This window comes from Cryptomeria japonica, chromosome 2 (genome assembly GCF_030272615.1).
Source record: "Cryptomeria japonica chromosome 2, Sugi_1.0, whole genome shotgun sequence".
Lineage (NCBI taxonomy): Eukaryota > Viridiplantae > Streptophyta > Pinopsida > Cupressales > Cupressaceae > Cryptomeria > Cryptomeria japonica.
In genome coordinates this window covers 203,525,529-203,544,246 of record NC_081406.1, presented here as the reverse complement: position 1 = coordinate 203,544,246, position 18,718 = coordinate 203,525,529, and the positions used below count along the sequence as shown (strand labels likewise).

The 18,718-nt window shown below is 34.6% G+C and overlaps 1 protein-coding gene across 1 annotated transcript in view; it reads left to right on the top strand.

The window, feature by feature from the left end:
* Positions 1-3,154: 3,154 nt before the first annotated feature.
* The window catches only part of LOC131859785 (uncharacterized), a 30,997-nt gene continuing 15,433 nt past the window's right edge, over positions 3,155-18,718 (top strand). The window contains exon 1 of the mRNA XM_059213845.1: positions 3,155-3,515. Within this exon, the coding sequence (XP_059069828.1) occupies positions 3,155-3,515 (361 nt within the window). The remainder of the gene's footprint in view (positions 3,516-18,718) is intronic.

Sequence of the window (18,718 nt, the reverse complement as noted above, 5' to 3'; positions counted from 1 at the left end):
AATGGCATGTTTCCACTATCACAAACCGAGACACAATGCAAGGTTTTGTAGAGATAGAATGAACCAACTGGTTAATCAGTCTGTTGGCCATAAAGGAAAGAAGAAGGTAGATGTGGAAGAAACTAGAAGTGAGATGAATAAGATATGGAGGAGGAAAAGTGAAGAGAAACCATCAGAGGACTCCAATTCTTCACCTGGTGTGGAGAATCCCTCACCAGAAAACTAAGCTATGTATGAAGCTTAGGGGGAGCATATTGTCAGATCCATTTCCAGGCTCCCTAAATGGTGTGAGGTAAGTCAAATTTGTATGTTTGGATGCAAAATGATGTTATAAAGTGATTTTGAGATGTAACAGGTAAATTGAATGTAATATGTGAACCGGTAGCAAGTTCTAGGATTGAACAGTGATTAGGGTATGTTCAACCGGTTTAGCATTAAATGCAGTTGGTAAAAGGTAAATAAAAAGGTGTTTTATAGTCTCATTTTTCACTTAGCATTTTTGAGAGCATATTTGGAGAGCGATAGAAACATAGAAGAGCATTTGATTGCTACTTTGGCGAAGTTGATAGCGGATTGTGAAGATTTATGGAAAAGTGAATCGATGGAAGAGCATTCAGACCAAAAACCATAGTTGCGAAGAAGTCTAAAGGTATTTCTCCGTGAATCTGAATTTATGTTTGATTTTTCACAATGGCTACACCACATATTGTTGATATTACCGAAAGACCTCGACTGGACTTTAAGAGACATCCTCACAAGTCCACAGAGACAGATCCAGTTGGAGGCCTATCCAGCGTGCCCTACGGAGTTTTGCATGTTGAGGATATTTGATCATACATCCATTGCAAACTGGAGGATTTGGGCATATTTGCCATCTTTGATCAATACTTAACACTGTGTGATGAACAAGGATTGATGAAGGATGAATTCAGAAGGGTATTCGATAAGGGTTTTCACCATGCTGTAAAATTTCTAGATGATTTTGAAGAAGAGCACGTGAGATATGTTCTAAGCACGATCCACAATTAGTTTATGTGGTTGGATAGATTGCACAAGATCACAAAAGAGGCCATCCATGTTGTCACCAGATTATGGGCCACCGGTGAAGTCCCTATTTTGAGAACAATCCCGAAGGATGAGGTTATCCGACTGAAAAAGTTGAAGTGGGATGGTCGTGCCATGACAATGAATGATATAGAAGATCTAGAAGTGAAGTTTGCATTTATGGTCATTGGCTACAGAGTATACCATTCGAGCCAGATGAATAAAATTCCCAAAGCTGCTATCCACACAACATACCAGATGTTGAAAGATAATGCTGATTATGACCTAGCAGAGGACTTGAGAGCCCATTTGGTATTGAATCTTGAATCAATCAAGAAGGAAAAGTGACAAAAGTTCAAGTTTGGTCAGTTGATTATTGGATTGTTTTTCTATTTCCAAAATTACCTTCCCGGTATAGGTGATATCTAGTGGTCTGTGGATACACCAACAACCTTGCAAATCAAGAACAACATTAAGATGCTTGGCAATAAGTTCACTAAGACTATCTGGGAATACTTCAAGGAATTCTAGAAGAAAATGCATGCCATAGAGAGGATACCGGAGCATGTGGTGAAAAGTTATGAAGACTCCATTTGTTTTATGGTTGATACTGATGCTTGTCAAATGGAGGTTGCAGATCCAAGGATTTCATGGGTCATGCCTATGGGGTATGAGGTAGAAAAAGATATCTTTATTATTCATGTTGATAACCTTCTATCTAGACTAGTAGATCTAGGTGTACTTAGGTTTGACACATTCAAAGAGAAATCAATAAAGGTACATGTTGAATTGGCCAAACTAGTAGTGACCAAAAAAATTAGGAAAGAGGTTGAGGAATTTGTTGTTGCACAAGGCTTCACCAAGGAAATGATTGATGAAGCAAGAACTAGATTTGAAGCAAGGAAAGAAGGAACCTCTAGTGTCTCCACCGATAGACAAACTAGGAGTGAAAATGTCAAGAAGGAGAATCCCCCTCCTCCTCCAAAGATATAAATCAGGAGAAAAGCAAAGGAAGATAAGCCTCAAGCACCTAAAGTCTCAGAAGCTACAAGAAAAAGAAAGAAAGAATGAGCACAAAGAGTTTTTAAGGTTGTAGCAAAGGAAGAGGCAAAGGAAACAAAATCAGAAGGTGGTAAGAAAGGATTGAGGGCAAGTGGCAAGAAGTCTAGAGTAGTTGGTTCACCCACTGTCAAATTAGTTAAGCCATAGCTAACTAAACTTGCTTCTCTTGAGAACTTATTGAGGAATATAAGGAAGTATTGTATATTGATTGGTGTAAATAAGCACTATAACAATTTTGGTGAGGAAGAGTAGAAACAAGTTGAGGATTCAGTTGTTTGGTTTATGAATCAATATAACAAAGCATTGATTGAATTACAAGGACATATACTTGATTCTTTGTATAGAAAATTATAAGCTAAATGGAAGACTGCAATTAAGTACGATAAATAAATGATAGTATGTATTTATTTATTTACAACCGGAGACCTCCAAGGAGGAAATGTGGGAAATTCTTTCAGAATCAAAACCATTATTTTGTACCAAAAAGAGGTTAACGAGATTGCTTGTTGGTGAGTCCCAGTCTATGCAAGCTGAGACTGAGGAAATTTTGAAAAAAAATTTAGGACTTGAAAAAGAGGAACCAGAGAAGATAGATTCTTCTTCTGAAGAAGATCTCTCTGAAGCACTAGTAATTGAAGGTGAACTACTGGATGTGATTGAAATTGATGAGACACCGAGTGTTACTCAAACAGAGAAAGAACCAAAAGGTGGTGCCACATCAGTTCCTATTGTCATAGAAGAACAACCAGTGCTACCAGAAGTTATTCCAACTGGAAAAGATGAAGAGAAGATAGAGACACAAGATAATGCACAAATAGATGATGTGCAAACCACAGAGCCATTGGAGAAGGCAAAAGAGATGCAGAAAGATACACAAGAGAGTGTACAAATAGATGTTGTGCAAACTACAAAGCCATTGGAGAAGGCATAAGAGAAGCATAAAGAAGAAGCACAAGAGCAAAAAGTGACCCACTGGTCACTTACTTCAAAGAAAATCATTGATGATGACGAGGATGATGATCCATTAGCTATCCAAGGGCCAATAAATATGGATATGTTGAGCCCAACAAAACTGATGGAGATTGCATCTGCAATGCAATCCAAGGCCAAGACAAAGATAATAAGATCTCAGAGGAGAGAAGCTCAAACTATACAGACTGCAGTTGACATATTTTCCAGTCTATTACCAGAGACTGATATTGATAGTCTCACAACTCCCATTGAAAAACTGGACCACTTGGTCACAACAGCAGGGGAGCAAATGAAAATTCTTGGAGAGGCTTCTCTACATAATGTAGAGAAAGAATATGAAAATAAAAGAATTGAGACATTGATCAAGCCAATTGACAAAGATGGAGAAGGTCTTACTGTGAATATGGACCAAATAAAAGAAGCCTTGATGAATGGAGGTAAAATTATTTCTACAATTTGCAACTTTTCATTGTTCTTTGATGATCTTGATAAGAAGAGAAAGGAATCTCAATAGGAGCTAAAGAGTTTGAGTGAATCATTTGATCCATTAAATGATTCAGCAACAATTTTTGGTAGATCTATCATAGTAATACAACTTAAGCTTAAGGCATATGAGACAAAATAGATTAAGAGGACTACACCATTGCAGGAGTTACAAACTCATCTAGTCCCCAAAATAGAAATTTTGCAGAGAGGATACAAAGAGACAGAGGCAATTTTGACTACACCTAAAATGAGTACACTTGATGCTATGGAAGAGCTTGCATACTAGGTCCGAACATACATTGAGATTACATCTACTCTTTTGGAGACATGGGAGAATGATTTGAAAGTATTGAAGACTAATTTTGCTAATATTTTTCTCAAAATGTAATTGTAAACTTTTGAACTCTTATACATTTGGTAATGCAAATTTTGGTGGGTTGTATTCATTTGTTTCAAATGTATTTGCTTACCTTTATCATTGTTGTCAAAGGGGGAGTAGTATAAGTCACTCAAAATTTTGTAACAGCATGTAATTTCTAAGGGGGAGTTTGGCATTATGTATTTGAGTTAAGTCATGATTGTTGTAATGTGACACTAGACAAAAATTTTCGTAAGTGTTGCCATCAATACCGAAGGGGGAGATTGTTGGCTTGATGATGATGATACAGTTGTAATAGGTTGTTTGATGGCTTTATTTGTGTTTTTATTGATGAAAACCATATTTTTTTGGTCATTTAGGTCATCTAGACCAATCGGTATAGGGGTAAGTGCAAGAAGTTGTGTCCACTTTTTGGCCAAAAAGTGGAAGTTTTTTCCCTTTTTTTTAAATTTTTTTTTTTTTTGTTCCATTTGACCTAAATATTTGAGGCACATAAAGAATGAATCTTAAAAAAATTCAGTAATAGAAAATGTAGTACTCGAAGTCTACTTTCCAAATATATAATTTATTTTAATACCTAGATCTTAAAAATGAAGTTTGAATAGGCATTACTAAAACCTATAGTTTAAAAGTCACTTTTCAGGACCATACCATGCCCGTGTACGACAAGCATAATTTGACCTAAATGAATTTTTTTTTATAAATCCTTTTGGGAAAAGATCTATAACTCACTCACCTTTGATGAGAATATTTTTTTGTAATTTTTTTCTGCATATTTTTTTTTTTGTTAATTTTTTATTGGGTATAATCATTGTTTTGAAAAAATCTTGTGTAGGGCAAGCATAATTTGACCTAAACTTAACATTTTTTGATTTTTTTTTTTAAAACTGTATAGAGTTGTCTCTAGTTTGATGCCATGTAAATTTTTTTTCAAAAAACTTAGAAACAAAAAAGTTATTAAAAAATAAAAAAACCATGTTATTTCGAGTTTATAGACCTCTTTCATTAGTAATTATTTTAAAAATAAAAATATTGATCAATTTTTTTTTAAAATTACATATTTAGAATCTAGACAGTCTCTACTATAATGGGTTTTTATTGTTTAAAAAAAATCTGAAAATTTGGTGTTCAAATATATTTTTGAAGTCATTATTTTATATGAAGATTGATTTGGCCTTCAAGTTGCAAGTCTAAGCCTAAGGGTCGGTTCTCCAAGCCATTTCCCAAGCCAAAACTGAAGCTACAACTGAAGCAAAGTTGAATTTTTTAGAAAAACAGGATCTCGTTTCATTTTTAAAAATAATTAAAAAAATGTTTAGCAAACGGGATCCCGTTTTGAAAGGGGATCCTGTTTCAAAAACAAAACGGGATCCTGTTTCCCTTTTAAATTTTTTTTTTTTTTAATTTAAAAAAAACAAAACAAACAAAAAACAAACTATATATACATGAAATATGAAATTTAAGTTTAAGTCATATTTCCCTTTGTCTTTTTCATTTCTTATACTTTAAGTTATATTTTATGTATATATTAGCAGGATGTTTGAGAATGGTTTCAGATGTCTAGGAGTTATAATATATAGATTCTAGATTTTAGAAGATCTTATAAATTGTGACGTAATAGGACCTATAATGTCATAATACAACCTATTATGTCATAATAAGTCCCATTGGTACATAATAGGTCCTAATGTGTCATAATAGGTCATATTGTGTCATAATAGGTCTTATTGTGACATAATACGATCTATTACGTCATAATAGGTCCTATTGTGACATAATACGACCTATTACGTCATAATAGGTCCTATTATGTCATAAGACCCCTCAAAAGGACCTATTATGACATTATACCTCTTAATAGGAACTATTATGACTTAAGACCCCTTAGTAAGACCTATTATGTCATAATAGGTCCTATAATGTCATAAGACCCCTTAAGAGGACATGACATGTCATAATAGGTCCTATTATGTCATAAGACCCCTTAAGAGGATGCATTATTATATTATACCCCTTAGTAGGACCTATTGAAGGGTATTATGTCATAATAGGACTGATTATGACATAATAGGACCTATGATGACATAATAGGTCATATTATGTTATCATAGGTCCTATTATGACATCATAGGTCATATTATGTCATAAAATCCCTTAAGAGGAACTATTATGACTTTATACCACTTAGTAGGACTTGTTAAGAGGTATTATGTCATAATAAGACCTACTGTGACATAATAAGACCTATAATGTCATAATAAGACCTATAATGTCATAATACGACCTATTATGTCATAATAGGTCCTTTTGTTACATAATAGGTCCTTTTGTGTCATAATACCCCTTAAGAGGACCTATCATGACATTATACCTCTTACTAGGACCTATTATGACATAAGACCCCTTAGTAGGACCTATTATGACATAATAAAATCGATTATCATATAATATGACCTATTATGTCATATAAGATCCCTTAAGAGAACCTATTATGTCATAATTGGTCCTATTATGTTATAAGACCCCTTAAGAGGACCTATTATAACATTATGCCCCTCAGTAGGACCTGTTAAAGGGTATTATGTCATAAAAGGACCAATTATGACATAATATGATCTATGATGATGTAATAGGTCCTACTATGTCATCGTAGGTCCTATTATGACATCATAGGTCATATTATGTCATAAAACCCCTTAAGAGGACCTATTCTGACTTTATACCCCTTACTAGGACATGTTAAGGGGTATTATGTCGTCATAGGACCTATTGCGATATAATAGGACCTATAATGTCATAATACAACCTATTATGTCATAATAGATCTCATTGTGACATAATAGGTCCTATTATGACATAATATAACTTATTATATCATAATACGACCTATTATGTCATAATACGACCTATTATATCATAAGACCCCTTAAGATGACCTATTATGACATAAGACCTTTTAGTAGGACCTATTATGACATATGTAGAGAAATAAGTTGGTTGGAAGAGAGACATGGTATGTTTAGATAGAGTTGAGGGATATTATGTCACAACAGGACTTATTGTGACATAATAGAACCTATAATGTCATAATATGACCTATTGTGACATAATAGGTCCTATTGTGACATAATACGACCTATTATGTCATAATTGGTCCTATTATGTCATAAGACCCCTTAAGAAGACCTATTATGACATTATACCTCTTACTGGGACCTATTATGACACAAGACCCCTTAGTAGAACCTATTATGACATAATATGACAGATTATCATATAATAGGACCTATTATGTCATAATAGGTCCTATTATGTCATAATAGGTCCTATTATGTCATAAGACCCCTTAAGAGGACCTATTATGACATTATACCTCTTACTAGGACCTATTATGACATAATATCACATAATAGAACCTATTATGACATAATATCACATAATAGAACCTATTATGACATAATATCACATAATAGAACCTATTATGTCATAAGACCCCTTAAGAGGACATGTCATGTCATAATAGGTCCTATTATGTCATAAGACCCCTTAAGGGGACCTATTATGACATTATACCCCTTACTAGGACCCGTTAAAGGGTATTATGTCATAATAGGACTAATAATGACATAATAGGATCTATGATGATATAAGAGGTCCTATTATGTCATCATAGGTCCTATTATGACATCATAGGTCATATTATGTCATAATAGGACCTATGATGACATAATAGGACCTATTCTGACTTTATACCCCTTACTAGGACTTGTTAATAGGTATTATGTCATAATAGGACCTATTGTGATACAATAGGACCTATAATGTCATAATATGATCTATTATGTCATAATAGGTCCCATTGTGACATAATAGGTCCCATTATGACATAATACGACCTATTATGTCATAATACGACTTGTTATGTCACAAGACCCCCTTAAGAGGACCTATTATGACATTATACCTCTTACTAGGACCTATTATGACATAAGACCCCTTAGTAGGACCTATTATGACATATGTAGAGAAAGATAAGTTGGTTGAGAGAGAGATATGGTACTTTTAGAGAGATTTATTATGTCATAATAGGACCTATTATGACATAATATGACCTATAATGTCATAATACGATATGTTATGTCATAATAGGTCACATTGTGACATAATATAACCTATAATGTCATAATATGATTTATTATGTCATAATAGGTCACACTGTGACATAAGAGGATCTATTGTGACATAATAGGTCCTATTGTGACATAATACGACCTATTATGTCATAATAGTGTCCTATTATGTCATAAGACCCCTTAATAGGACCTATTATGACATAAGACCCCTCAGTAGGATCTATTATGACACAATAAGATTGATTATCACATATTAGGACCTATTATGTCATAATAGGTCCTATAATGTCATAAGAACCCTTAAGAGGGTCTAACATTACACCCCTTTGTAGGACCCGTTAAAGGGTATTATGTCATAATAGGACTAATAATGACATAATAAGACCTATGGTGATGTAATAGGTCCCATTATGTCATCATAGGTCTTATTATGACATCATAGGTCATATTATACCATAAAACCCCTTAAGAAGACCTATTATGACTTTATACCCCTTACTAAGACTTGTTAAGGTGTATTATGTCATAATAGGACCTATGTTATGTAGGTAGGGGGTAAGGGGAGGTGTATAGAGATAGCGAAGATAAAGAGTAAAGAGTTAAGGATGTGAGAGAGAGGTAGAGACATAGTTTTAGATTTTGGGAGAGAGGGGACAAAGTGAGATAGAAAGGAAAAAAAAGACGAAGAGAAATGTGACTTATATATAAATTTTATATTTCATGTATATAGAGCTTGTATTTTTTAGTTAAATTTTTTAAAATTTTTTTTATTTATAAAAAAATGGGATCCCGTTTTGTTTTTGAAACGGGATCCCTTTTTTTAGATCTAGGCTCGAGATCCCGAAGCTAAACGGGATCCCGTTTCAAATTTTGGCTTAGGATCCCGACGGGAAATGGGATCCCGTTTCATTTTTCATGCGTTCCGTGAGATTTGCCTTTTTTTCTAAGTGTAAAACTTCCACACTAAGTGGACACAACTTTGTGCACTTACCCATAGCCTAACCGGTAGTGGAATCAGTTAGACAACAAAACTGCTAAGTTGCTGTCAACCGGTAAACAAGAACAAAGCAATGATTAAGCAATTGGTACGAACAATTGGTGAAGAGTTAGACATTGTGGTTTTACAAGAGTGTTGGAGACATGAACATGCACCTATTTTCCAAACTGTATCAGTAGATTCGGTGTATTGAGCGAGTTATGATGAATTTTCCAGTCATAGTTTGGAAGAACAAAGAACTGGTATAGTAGAGTTAGTTTGATTGGTAACCGGTAGACTTATTGTTATGTTTTTAAGTTATTAATTGTTTTACCAATAAGAGAAAAGTGTAATGAGTGGGAAAGTGTAAAAGGTGACTAGATTCAATGAACCTAGGGAATTGTTCCAAGGTTCTTAACTGACCTAACAGAGTTCTTTATAAGGAGGTGTAAGTTGTATAATTTCATGTATCAAGAGTCAGAATTTGATCATGCAGTTGAAGGAGAAGTTAGGTATTGATGTCTAGTTGGTGATAGAAGCCGAGTAGAAGCAGATCTAATCAGGCACAAAGGTGCCAACTTCATATTAGTTGAACTTGTTGTCTTCCTAATAGTTGCAGCAAGAAAATCCTCTAACAAGGTCACTCCTAACAGGGTGCGGTAGGATCCTAGCAGGTCCGAAGGTGAAATCCTCTAGCCAGGTGACACATTAGCTTGTGTTTGTAAATCCCAATAATGTGGGTAGCTCTTAACAGGGTCAGGTCCTAATAGGCCTTATTATATAGCTCTTAACCAGGCTAAAACACTCTTAATCGGGTGTGCCCCTAATAGGGTGGTTGTATGACCTTAATAGGTCAGATCTCTATACTGTAGTTAGAAGATCCTTGTGGGTACTAATTCCCACCATGGTTTTTCCTTGTTGGGCTTCCATGATAAAAATAATTGTGTTATGGTTTGCATGCTTTATTGGGTGTTTGCTTATGTGGTTATATTTCTTGCATGCTTATTGATTTTCAGGTTGGTGAAAGTAGTTATCAGATTTATTAAGTTTTGGCTTGCACTGATTCACCACCCCTCTCAGTGCCTTATAAGTTCATTAGTTATTCCTACAACAAGAAACATTTCTCATCTGATAGCTCACATGGTCTTCTTTACCAATGCTGAGAGCTCGCCTCTCGATTTAACGTATTATCAATTATTACATGACTTATGTAAGAATGCAGAGATATTTTGCACCAATTAAATCTATGGTGAATCTTAGACAACTGAAGAACATCATAAGATGTTCAAAGAAATCTGCAATCAAAAACAAATTTAACACCAAGATGTGTATGCAGATTATTCCCATTCTCAGGGAAATTCACATATAGTTGGTATGTCAACTTGCCTCAAAATGCTATAACTAAATGGTAACACTTGGAAGATTAAATATTAAGCCAATTTAAAATCTATGTTCACCCAATTGTCATGTATCACCAATTTGTTTTTGCAAAAAGGGAGTGCTTGAAGATAGTTCATCTTGATCTCCTTTCTTCTGTTTCATTTTCTTACGTACCTTAGATGGAATTTGATCCACAAATGGTCTTGAATGTCTAGTTGGATTTATAGAAGGAGTTGGCCCTTTTGAAGAAGATGGCCATGAGATTCTCTTATCTTTTTCGATTCCTTCTTGCGACTTACTTTCAAGTAGTGGAATAGGGTCTATAGGAAATGGTTTATCCAACCATTGCCTTGTCTAATGCAATACATGCTTTTCTCTTTCTTGCATATCTTATTTATCTGAATAATGAGGGTCAACATTATAAATTGAAATATAAAATAATCTCTTTTGATTATACTATGGATGAAACACATTCTCACTATCTTTCTTCCTGACTTCATCAAAGACCCACAAATTTTCAGCCTACGAAGCTAGATCGAGGTCTAACCTGCAATAATTCCTGATAAGGACCTTATGGTCATCAACACAATTGGCTTAGTGGTCTTCAATATGTGGCACATGCTTAAAATGAGAACCTAAAACTATGTCGAATGTGCCAACTGAATCAAACCTATCCCGCTCTATCTATAAAAGTTCCGAAGAAAATTATAATAACTCTACCTCTATATTTTTGATAACTTTTATATCCATGCATGAATGTGCTCCTATCCTCACAAGAAGCTAGAAGAAAGGATTATGTTTACTCTTTATTTACTTATGAGTGTTTGCAATCTATATTGATAAATCCAAGACAATTAGTTTTTCACATGGATACCGAGCTAGCTTGTGTGGGAAAAGAGTAAGCCTAGCAACTCGAATATAGGTGAAAGCTTTGAATTGAATAAAATAGCTACCAAAATGATAAAGGGAAAAAGAACAAACCTGTGTCGCACTTGGGGCTAACTGGACACATTCTAGATGAACTTAGTTCAGCCGGACTAAGTTTGGCTGAATTAAGTCCAGTCAGACTATTCCCCTACCACGTGGCACCTAGTGGCGCGGGCATGGCGACTAAATGGCACCAAAAGTTCGATCGAACTATTAGTTACATTATCCCAATTTTGTGATTGCTTGCACTTATAATAGTTCAAAATAATTCAAAATAGTTCGACCGAACTCACATATGTGGCAGGTGATGTGGCAGCCAAATAACCTATTTTATCTGCATTTCTGAAACTTTTCACTTTTGCTCAATTTTTCTTCACGTAGAATATTTTTTTACAAAAATAAAAAAAATACACTTTTGTAGAGCTCGAAGTCACGAATCTAGATATATAATTTTTTTAGTATTTTCATTAATTTTAATATTTTTAATTAATTAAACTTTGTGAGTAGGTTTTTTAAGTTAAAAAAGAAGCTGATTAGAAATTTAAAAAAATATTAAATGATATTAAAAAATAAAAAAAATATACTTTTCACTAGATGAGAGAAACTTCTCCAAAAGGGTATAATTGTTTTTTGATAATGATAAATTTAGTAGACAAAAGGTGATGCCTAATGAAAACTACCAAATTCAGCTATGTTGGACTTCAAAATATTATTACGAGAAAAATATAAATCAATTTTTTTAAAAAAATTTTTTAGTACTGCATATTTATGTCCTCAATTTGGAAAATTAAAATAAAAATAAAAAAGTTCATTTTCATTTTGTTTTGGTGACGCCAACTAGAACCCCTAATTTTATGCATTTTTCAACAATAAAAAAATTGTCTTTGAATACATTAAAAAATGTCAGTTTTTTTTGAAAAAATTAAAAAATAATTGTAGACACATAAATCTATCCACTATTTAAATGAATATTTAGTATTTATTTAATGCACTAATATTCTTCTATTAATTAAATTTACATTTAATTAATTCATTTCAGCCTATTCTTCTATTCTGGTTAAATAAATTTCATACATTTCTTTAATTACTAACTATAGTCCAAATTATTAAATAAATTAATAAATTTATTTAATCCCCCTTTCCTCTTATTTAAATAAATTAAACATTTATTTAAAGACCCAAATCAAATCCCTATTTAAATAAATCAATATTTATTTAAAACTCCCCATCCACTTGCATTCTCCATGGATGCCAAACCCACTTGCATACTAACCTCCTTCTAGATTTTTGTAAACCCTTCTAAATTAGCCTAAACCCCCTTCTAATCACTTGCATAATTCTAATCCAAGATTAACCCTTAACCCATCATCTCAACCATTTAAGATTCTTACAAAGTCTTAATGGCTTTGCTTTTTCAACACACTAACCCACATGGGTTTTCTCCCTTTGGTCAAAACTTAACCATGGGTAAAATTTGCACAAGAGTTTACCCATTGGATAATAAGCTTACTGTTCGATAATGGATTTATCCAATAAACCAACCCACATGAGGTTACCCTCATGTCTTCTCAGGTATTAAATGCTCCTTCCCTCTCCTCTCAAGCCATCTCATGTGACACTTTTCATCATGGTATTGGGTTGAAAACCATCACATGGATCATGAATTATGCAATCTTATCCCTCCACAAACCAGATCAATCTTGACCATCCAATATCCTATTTTGCCTATAAATAGAGCCTCATTCCTCAAGCAATAGAGGAAGCATTAGAGCATTGTTACTATATTGGCATTAGCATAGATACCTAAGCTTTCTCATAGAAATACTAGTTAAGCATTGGCATAGCATTAGTATTTTATTTTCAACCATTTGAATCTCCATTTGGCATCCATGGTTAGTGCTACAAACTGAGATCTACACTCATTTGGATCTTGGAGAGGAGAGAAATAAGGGAGAGTTATCAAGCAACATGGGAGCATCTTAGGGGTTTTTCTTCCCTCTTTTCTTTTGTTTATGCTTCATTTGTGTGCTTAATCTCTTTTGATGTGCATCATAGAGGTTTTTAGTTTATTTGTTTTAGTTTTGGTTAGAAACTAACAGACTAACATTTGAGCTTTTGTTTTGTGACTATGTCCCTTTTTTCATGCATCATTTTGGTGAACCCGATGTGAATCCAACACTATGAAGTTAAAATTTTAGATAATCCTTTTGAAACTTGCAGATTTTCACGCACAGGTTGCACTTTAGTGCCTTTGTCACCTAGATTAGCACCTTTGTCACACGTTCTAGCACCTTTGTAACCTATCTTTTTTCTTAATATTTAGTGCTTTTGTTGAATATTCTAGCGCTTTTGATCTACTTTAGCACTTTTGTAGCTTGGTTTAGCACTTTTAGGTTATTATAGCGCTTATGTTCTCTATCTGGCACTTTTGTTTCCATTCTCAGTTTAGCACTTTTGTAACAAACATGGAGCTAATTTTGTAACCTCAAATAAGTTTTTAGGCTTGTGAGCCCACCATATTTGGACTAATATTTCACGGGTTTTTGCAGATACCAACGTTTGTTGCAGGGTCCAAGGAGGTAGTCTAAAATCTTAGATTTATTTCTCTTAAGTTTTCTTTTACAAAGGGGCTTAAAAAGAATTCATCTTTTATTTTTTTACAAAGGCTTAAAAAGGAACCTCACTTATCAATTGGTGCTTATAAAGAATTTCACTTGTTCTTTTGTGTTTTAAAAAGAATTCCATTTTCTTTCTTGCAAAGGGTTAAAAAAGAACCACAATCCAAACTTTCCTTTTTGCAAGTAAATCAGACTTTGGTGCATTCTAAAAGGAACAAACAACTTTTCCTTTTTCTTGCAAAAAGTTAAAAAGGAACCTCACTTATCAATTGGTGCTTAAAAATAATTTCACTTGTTCTTTGGTGTTTTAAAAAGAATCTCATCTTTGCCTTTTTGTTACAAAGGGGTTAAAAAAGAACATTTCACATCTCATTGGCAAGGTAAAAAGAACAAATCACATTGATACTTTTGCTACACGATTTTATTTTGTTGACCAAGTTTTTGCTTTCCAAAGTTTGTCAAATGAATTTTTTATGCTATATTGATTAAAAAGAACACCATGTTTGTTGGAGCAACATCTCCAAATAGCAATTAGATCACATTGCAATCAGGGATGAAAAATAACAACTTGTACATTGTGATTCAAAGGTGATAGGTATATGCTCTCCTCTTAATTGGGTGATCAAAAATCCAAACTCACTATTTACTTGCTTTCTTTCATACTTGCAATAAGATAAATCCTTTAGCAGGCCTACCCTCTCGAGAAGCCCATAAGGCCAGTGAGAGGGGAATGACCTAAGTGGCAACGACTAAAGCTAAGTAAATCCAAGCCACTATAAATAAATGTGTTTGTAAATGAAAGTTGCTAGCGACGAGTGCTACATGTTGTCATAATGATGTCACATCTTCCTTAGTGCCTATATGGTACATGAAAACTTGTAGAGCGCAACCTCTACAAGTTGGGAGACCTCCTTTAATGGAGTGGAAAACGTTGTTGATTATGACCACTCGAACAAAACCCTTACTATAAGTTACTATAAGTAATTTAGAAATAGAGGTCACACCGAGTCAATTATCCAAACATTTGTGATATCATAACTGCAAGGGTGGGGAATAATCCGTCCCCAAGACAATTACCATATATCTCCCAAGAAAATGATCCAATTGAGGAGAAATTCTCTTTGGTTCAAATTCTGGAAAAAGGCAAAAAATGGGCACACCTTAGGATTTGTCAGGGCTGTCTGAGATGACGAAGTATCAAGTGTGGGCTATTGATATTAGGAATGACCTTTTTGACAATAGTAGTCTATTTGATTTGTCTTTCGTTTGTTAAAAAAATTGTGAAAACAAAAGGGGATTTGAAAATATCCTTGAGTGGATTTGTAAAGATCCTAAACATACACATTTCATCAACAATTATCCAAAGAAAAAGAAGTGCTTATATGTACTTGTGTGCTTGTCATGTCTTCTTGTCAAAGAGATTATCAAAACAAACTAACACAAACAATTTCACACATTCTTGGGAAAGCTACTCATGCTTCGTGTTTTTAATCCTCTCAAACATGCCAAGAATTCAATCTATTAGAAAACCAAGAAGAAGCAAAGTGCAAAGAAAATCCAAAAGAGACGAAACTTCTTGTACAAAAACCGTAAGCTTTTGTTAAAACATCACACTTTCATCCATCGATATCATGATTTTGGTCATGGTTTTACCGATGACTTTGAACTAGAACCACTTGCATCCCAAGGTTTCTTTCAAAGAAGAGCTTTGTCATATCCTCACAACATCGGTCAATGTATTTCGCCATCATACATTCCACAACCTGCAATCACCTATTAGGATTTTTCAAACACCAGCTCATTTTCATCTTCCAAATCCTTCCAAATTGAACATCATCAGACATTTCGTTTCATCCTTCTCATTTCAAAAATCATCTCCAAAGTCAAATTCATAGCCCCCTAGTAGAAATTCCAAGATTCACATCCACTTCAAAATTCACATTCCAACAACATCAAAAATCCATTACTCTCAACATACAAAGGTCTTGTCCTTAGTTCTTTCAAGATATTGCTAATCATACCAACAAAATTACTCTCTAGTGTGTCTCTACATCTAGGATAAATCATCTTAAAAGACATTACTAAGCATCTAGATAGGTTAAAAATAGCTTTCAAGTGCATTCTCTCAAAGATATGTAGCTTGTGATTTGTAAAGCATACACCTTGCTACACCTCATCTCTCAATTGTTGAAACACCAAACAAGAAATTATAAAGAGGACTTTGTTGATACTCAACCTTTAGTGTAGGAGATCAAACATCCACAAAATACTTCAAACTCATCATCATCATCATCATCATCATATCATATTGAAACTAAAAAGGGGATCAACCACCCACTTTTCACCCACCTCACTTTTGCTAATGCGTGCTTCAAACATGGCTAGGACTAGGTCTCAAAGTCAGAGACAACCTCAAAATGAAATATGGGAAGAAGAAGAGGAAGACGTTAACCCTTTTTCTGAAAGAGAAGGCCCAAATACCCCTACACAAGCACAAATAGAGGAATCCAGTAGTAATCCTAGATTTAACAGACTCTTTGAGGAAATTTTCGGTGGAAATGTTGACGCCCATTTCCTAAGACTTGCTCAAGAAGGGCCAAAAATGCACCAGACTTTGACGTATTGTAACTTAGGGAGGCACCAGAACAAGCCCAACATAGCCATCGACAAGAACCAAATCAAGATGATAGGAGGGAAAGGAATACCCACAACTACGATGATAACTATCAACAAGGGAATATCTCGCCTCCTCCCACATAAATGGATATGTTAAGACAACAGATACAAGACCTCTCCCAACAAGTGAATTTAGGAAGATCACAAAAGCAATATGCTCTCGAAGATATTTGTCCCTATCCATTTGATAGGAACATGATCATGCCTCCTTTCCCACACAATTTCAAAACACAAAAATTAACAAATACAAAGGGAAAGGAGATCCAAGGGACAATGTAAGAGAATTTTACTCCGCATGCTTAGAGGTGGCATATGCCAAAATATATTTAATGCGCCTTTTCCCTCAAAGTTTAGGCAGATTGGCCATGCAATGGTTTTCACATTTGCTTGACGGAATACGAATATTTGAGGACCTAATACAAAAATTTATCACTCACCATTCACATAACATAGAATGAGATGTCTCCATGGCTGATCTATGCAATACAAAACAAAAGAATGGAAAGTTATTCTTAACATTCTTACAAAGACAAAGACAAATTTCTAGTAGACGTTCCTTCCCCATTCTAGAGGAACAATTAGTTGAAATTTCCATTTCAAACTTAAATGAAGAGATGGAATTCTACTTAGACATCGAATGTTTGGACACTTTCCAAGACATGATAGCCCGAGGTCTTAAAATCAAGAAATCCCTTATAAAAAAGAGACTTGTCAAAATCTACAAAGACAACAAGGATGGTCCATGACCAGCCTACAACAATGACAAACCCAAAATTTGGGCCAAGAACAAAAATATTGTTAACGATGGTGTTGTAGATGGAAGAACTCTCAAAATCACACAACCCATAGTCAAAATTGTAGGACAAGTAGATAATCGTAACAAGCCCACTACCAACCAAGGCAATCTCCAAAAAAATAAAGGCAATCAAGCTCCCAACACGCAACAAGAGGCACGTAAAAATAGGTACCCTACCTACAAACCCAATAAAACATACACATGCTTGAGAGAACCCCTTGAAAAGATATTACGACAACTCATATCTTTTGATCTCATCATGTTGCCTAAAACACCAAACTATGAACCACAAGGTTAAACTTTCATGGTGGAGAGATAACGAGTATTGTGAATTTCACAAGGGAAAAGGACAAAAAACAAATAGCTGCCATCGGTTAAAATATATTGTTCAAGACCTTGTTGATCGAGGTGGCATGGAGGTCGATGGCCATAATGCAAAAACTTCAAATACAAATTATACCATGTTCAAAAATCCACTCCCATCATATGAAAAAGGAGGTCCCTCCCATCAATGTAAGAACCAAGATAACATGACGAACTATACACACGCACCATATACCTATACTGTCAACAACCTTTATGAGGCCAATGAACAAGTTGAAACCATTATAATAAAAGGCAAAGATCCCGCATGCAACATTGTTACTCGCCATAGAAAGATTACCGTACAAGTGCACCATCTAGAGTGGTATACGTGCCCCAACAATATAGCCCCGTGGACCAATTAGATAAGATACTAGCACTCATTTCCATACTAGAGATTTTGCGCCTATCACCCTCACATAAAACCATCTTGGACCAATCTCTCCAAGAAGTGTCAGTTCCATCCAACCTCAATGCGGATCAATTTCAAGCCATGGTTGGAAGTCTCAAATCATCACCATGTCTCACTTTTTTTGAGAATGATGATGTGTCCTTTCAACAACCGCATAATGCCCATCTCCACATTGAGGGATTCATACATAAACACAAAATCAAGAGAGTCTTGATTGACAATGGAGATGGCGTTAACATTTGCACATTATAGTTAATCACAACATTGGGATATGCACCAAAAGTAGTAGATGCCAGAATGCAAATCATCATCAAAGCCTATGATGATGCAAAATGCTCCTCTAAAGGGTGTGTTACTCTACCAGTACGTGTAGAACTTGTGGTGAAGAATGTGGTTTGTCAAGTCTTAGACCTCCCTCTTCCATATAATCTCCTATTAGGCAGATCATGGATCCATTCCATGCAAGCAGTACCATCCACCTACCATCAATAAAT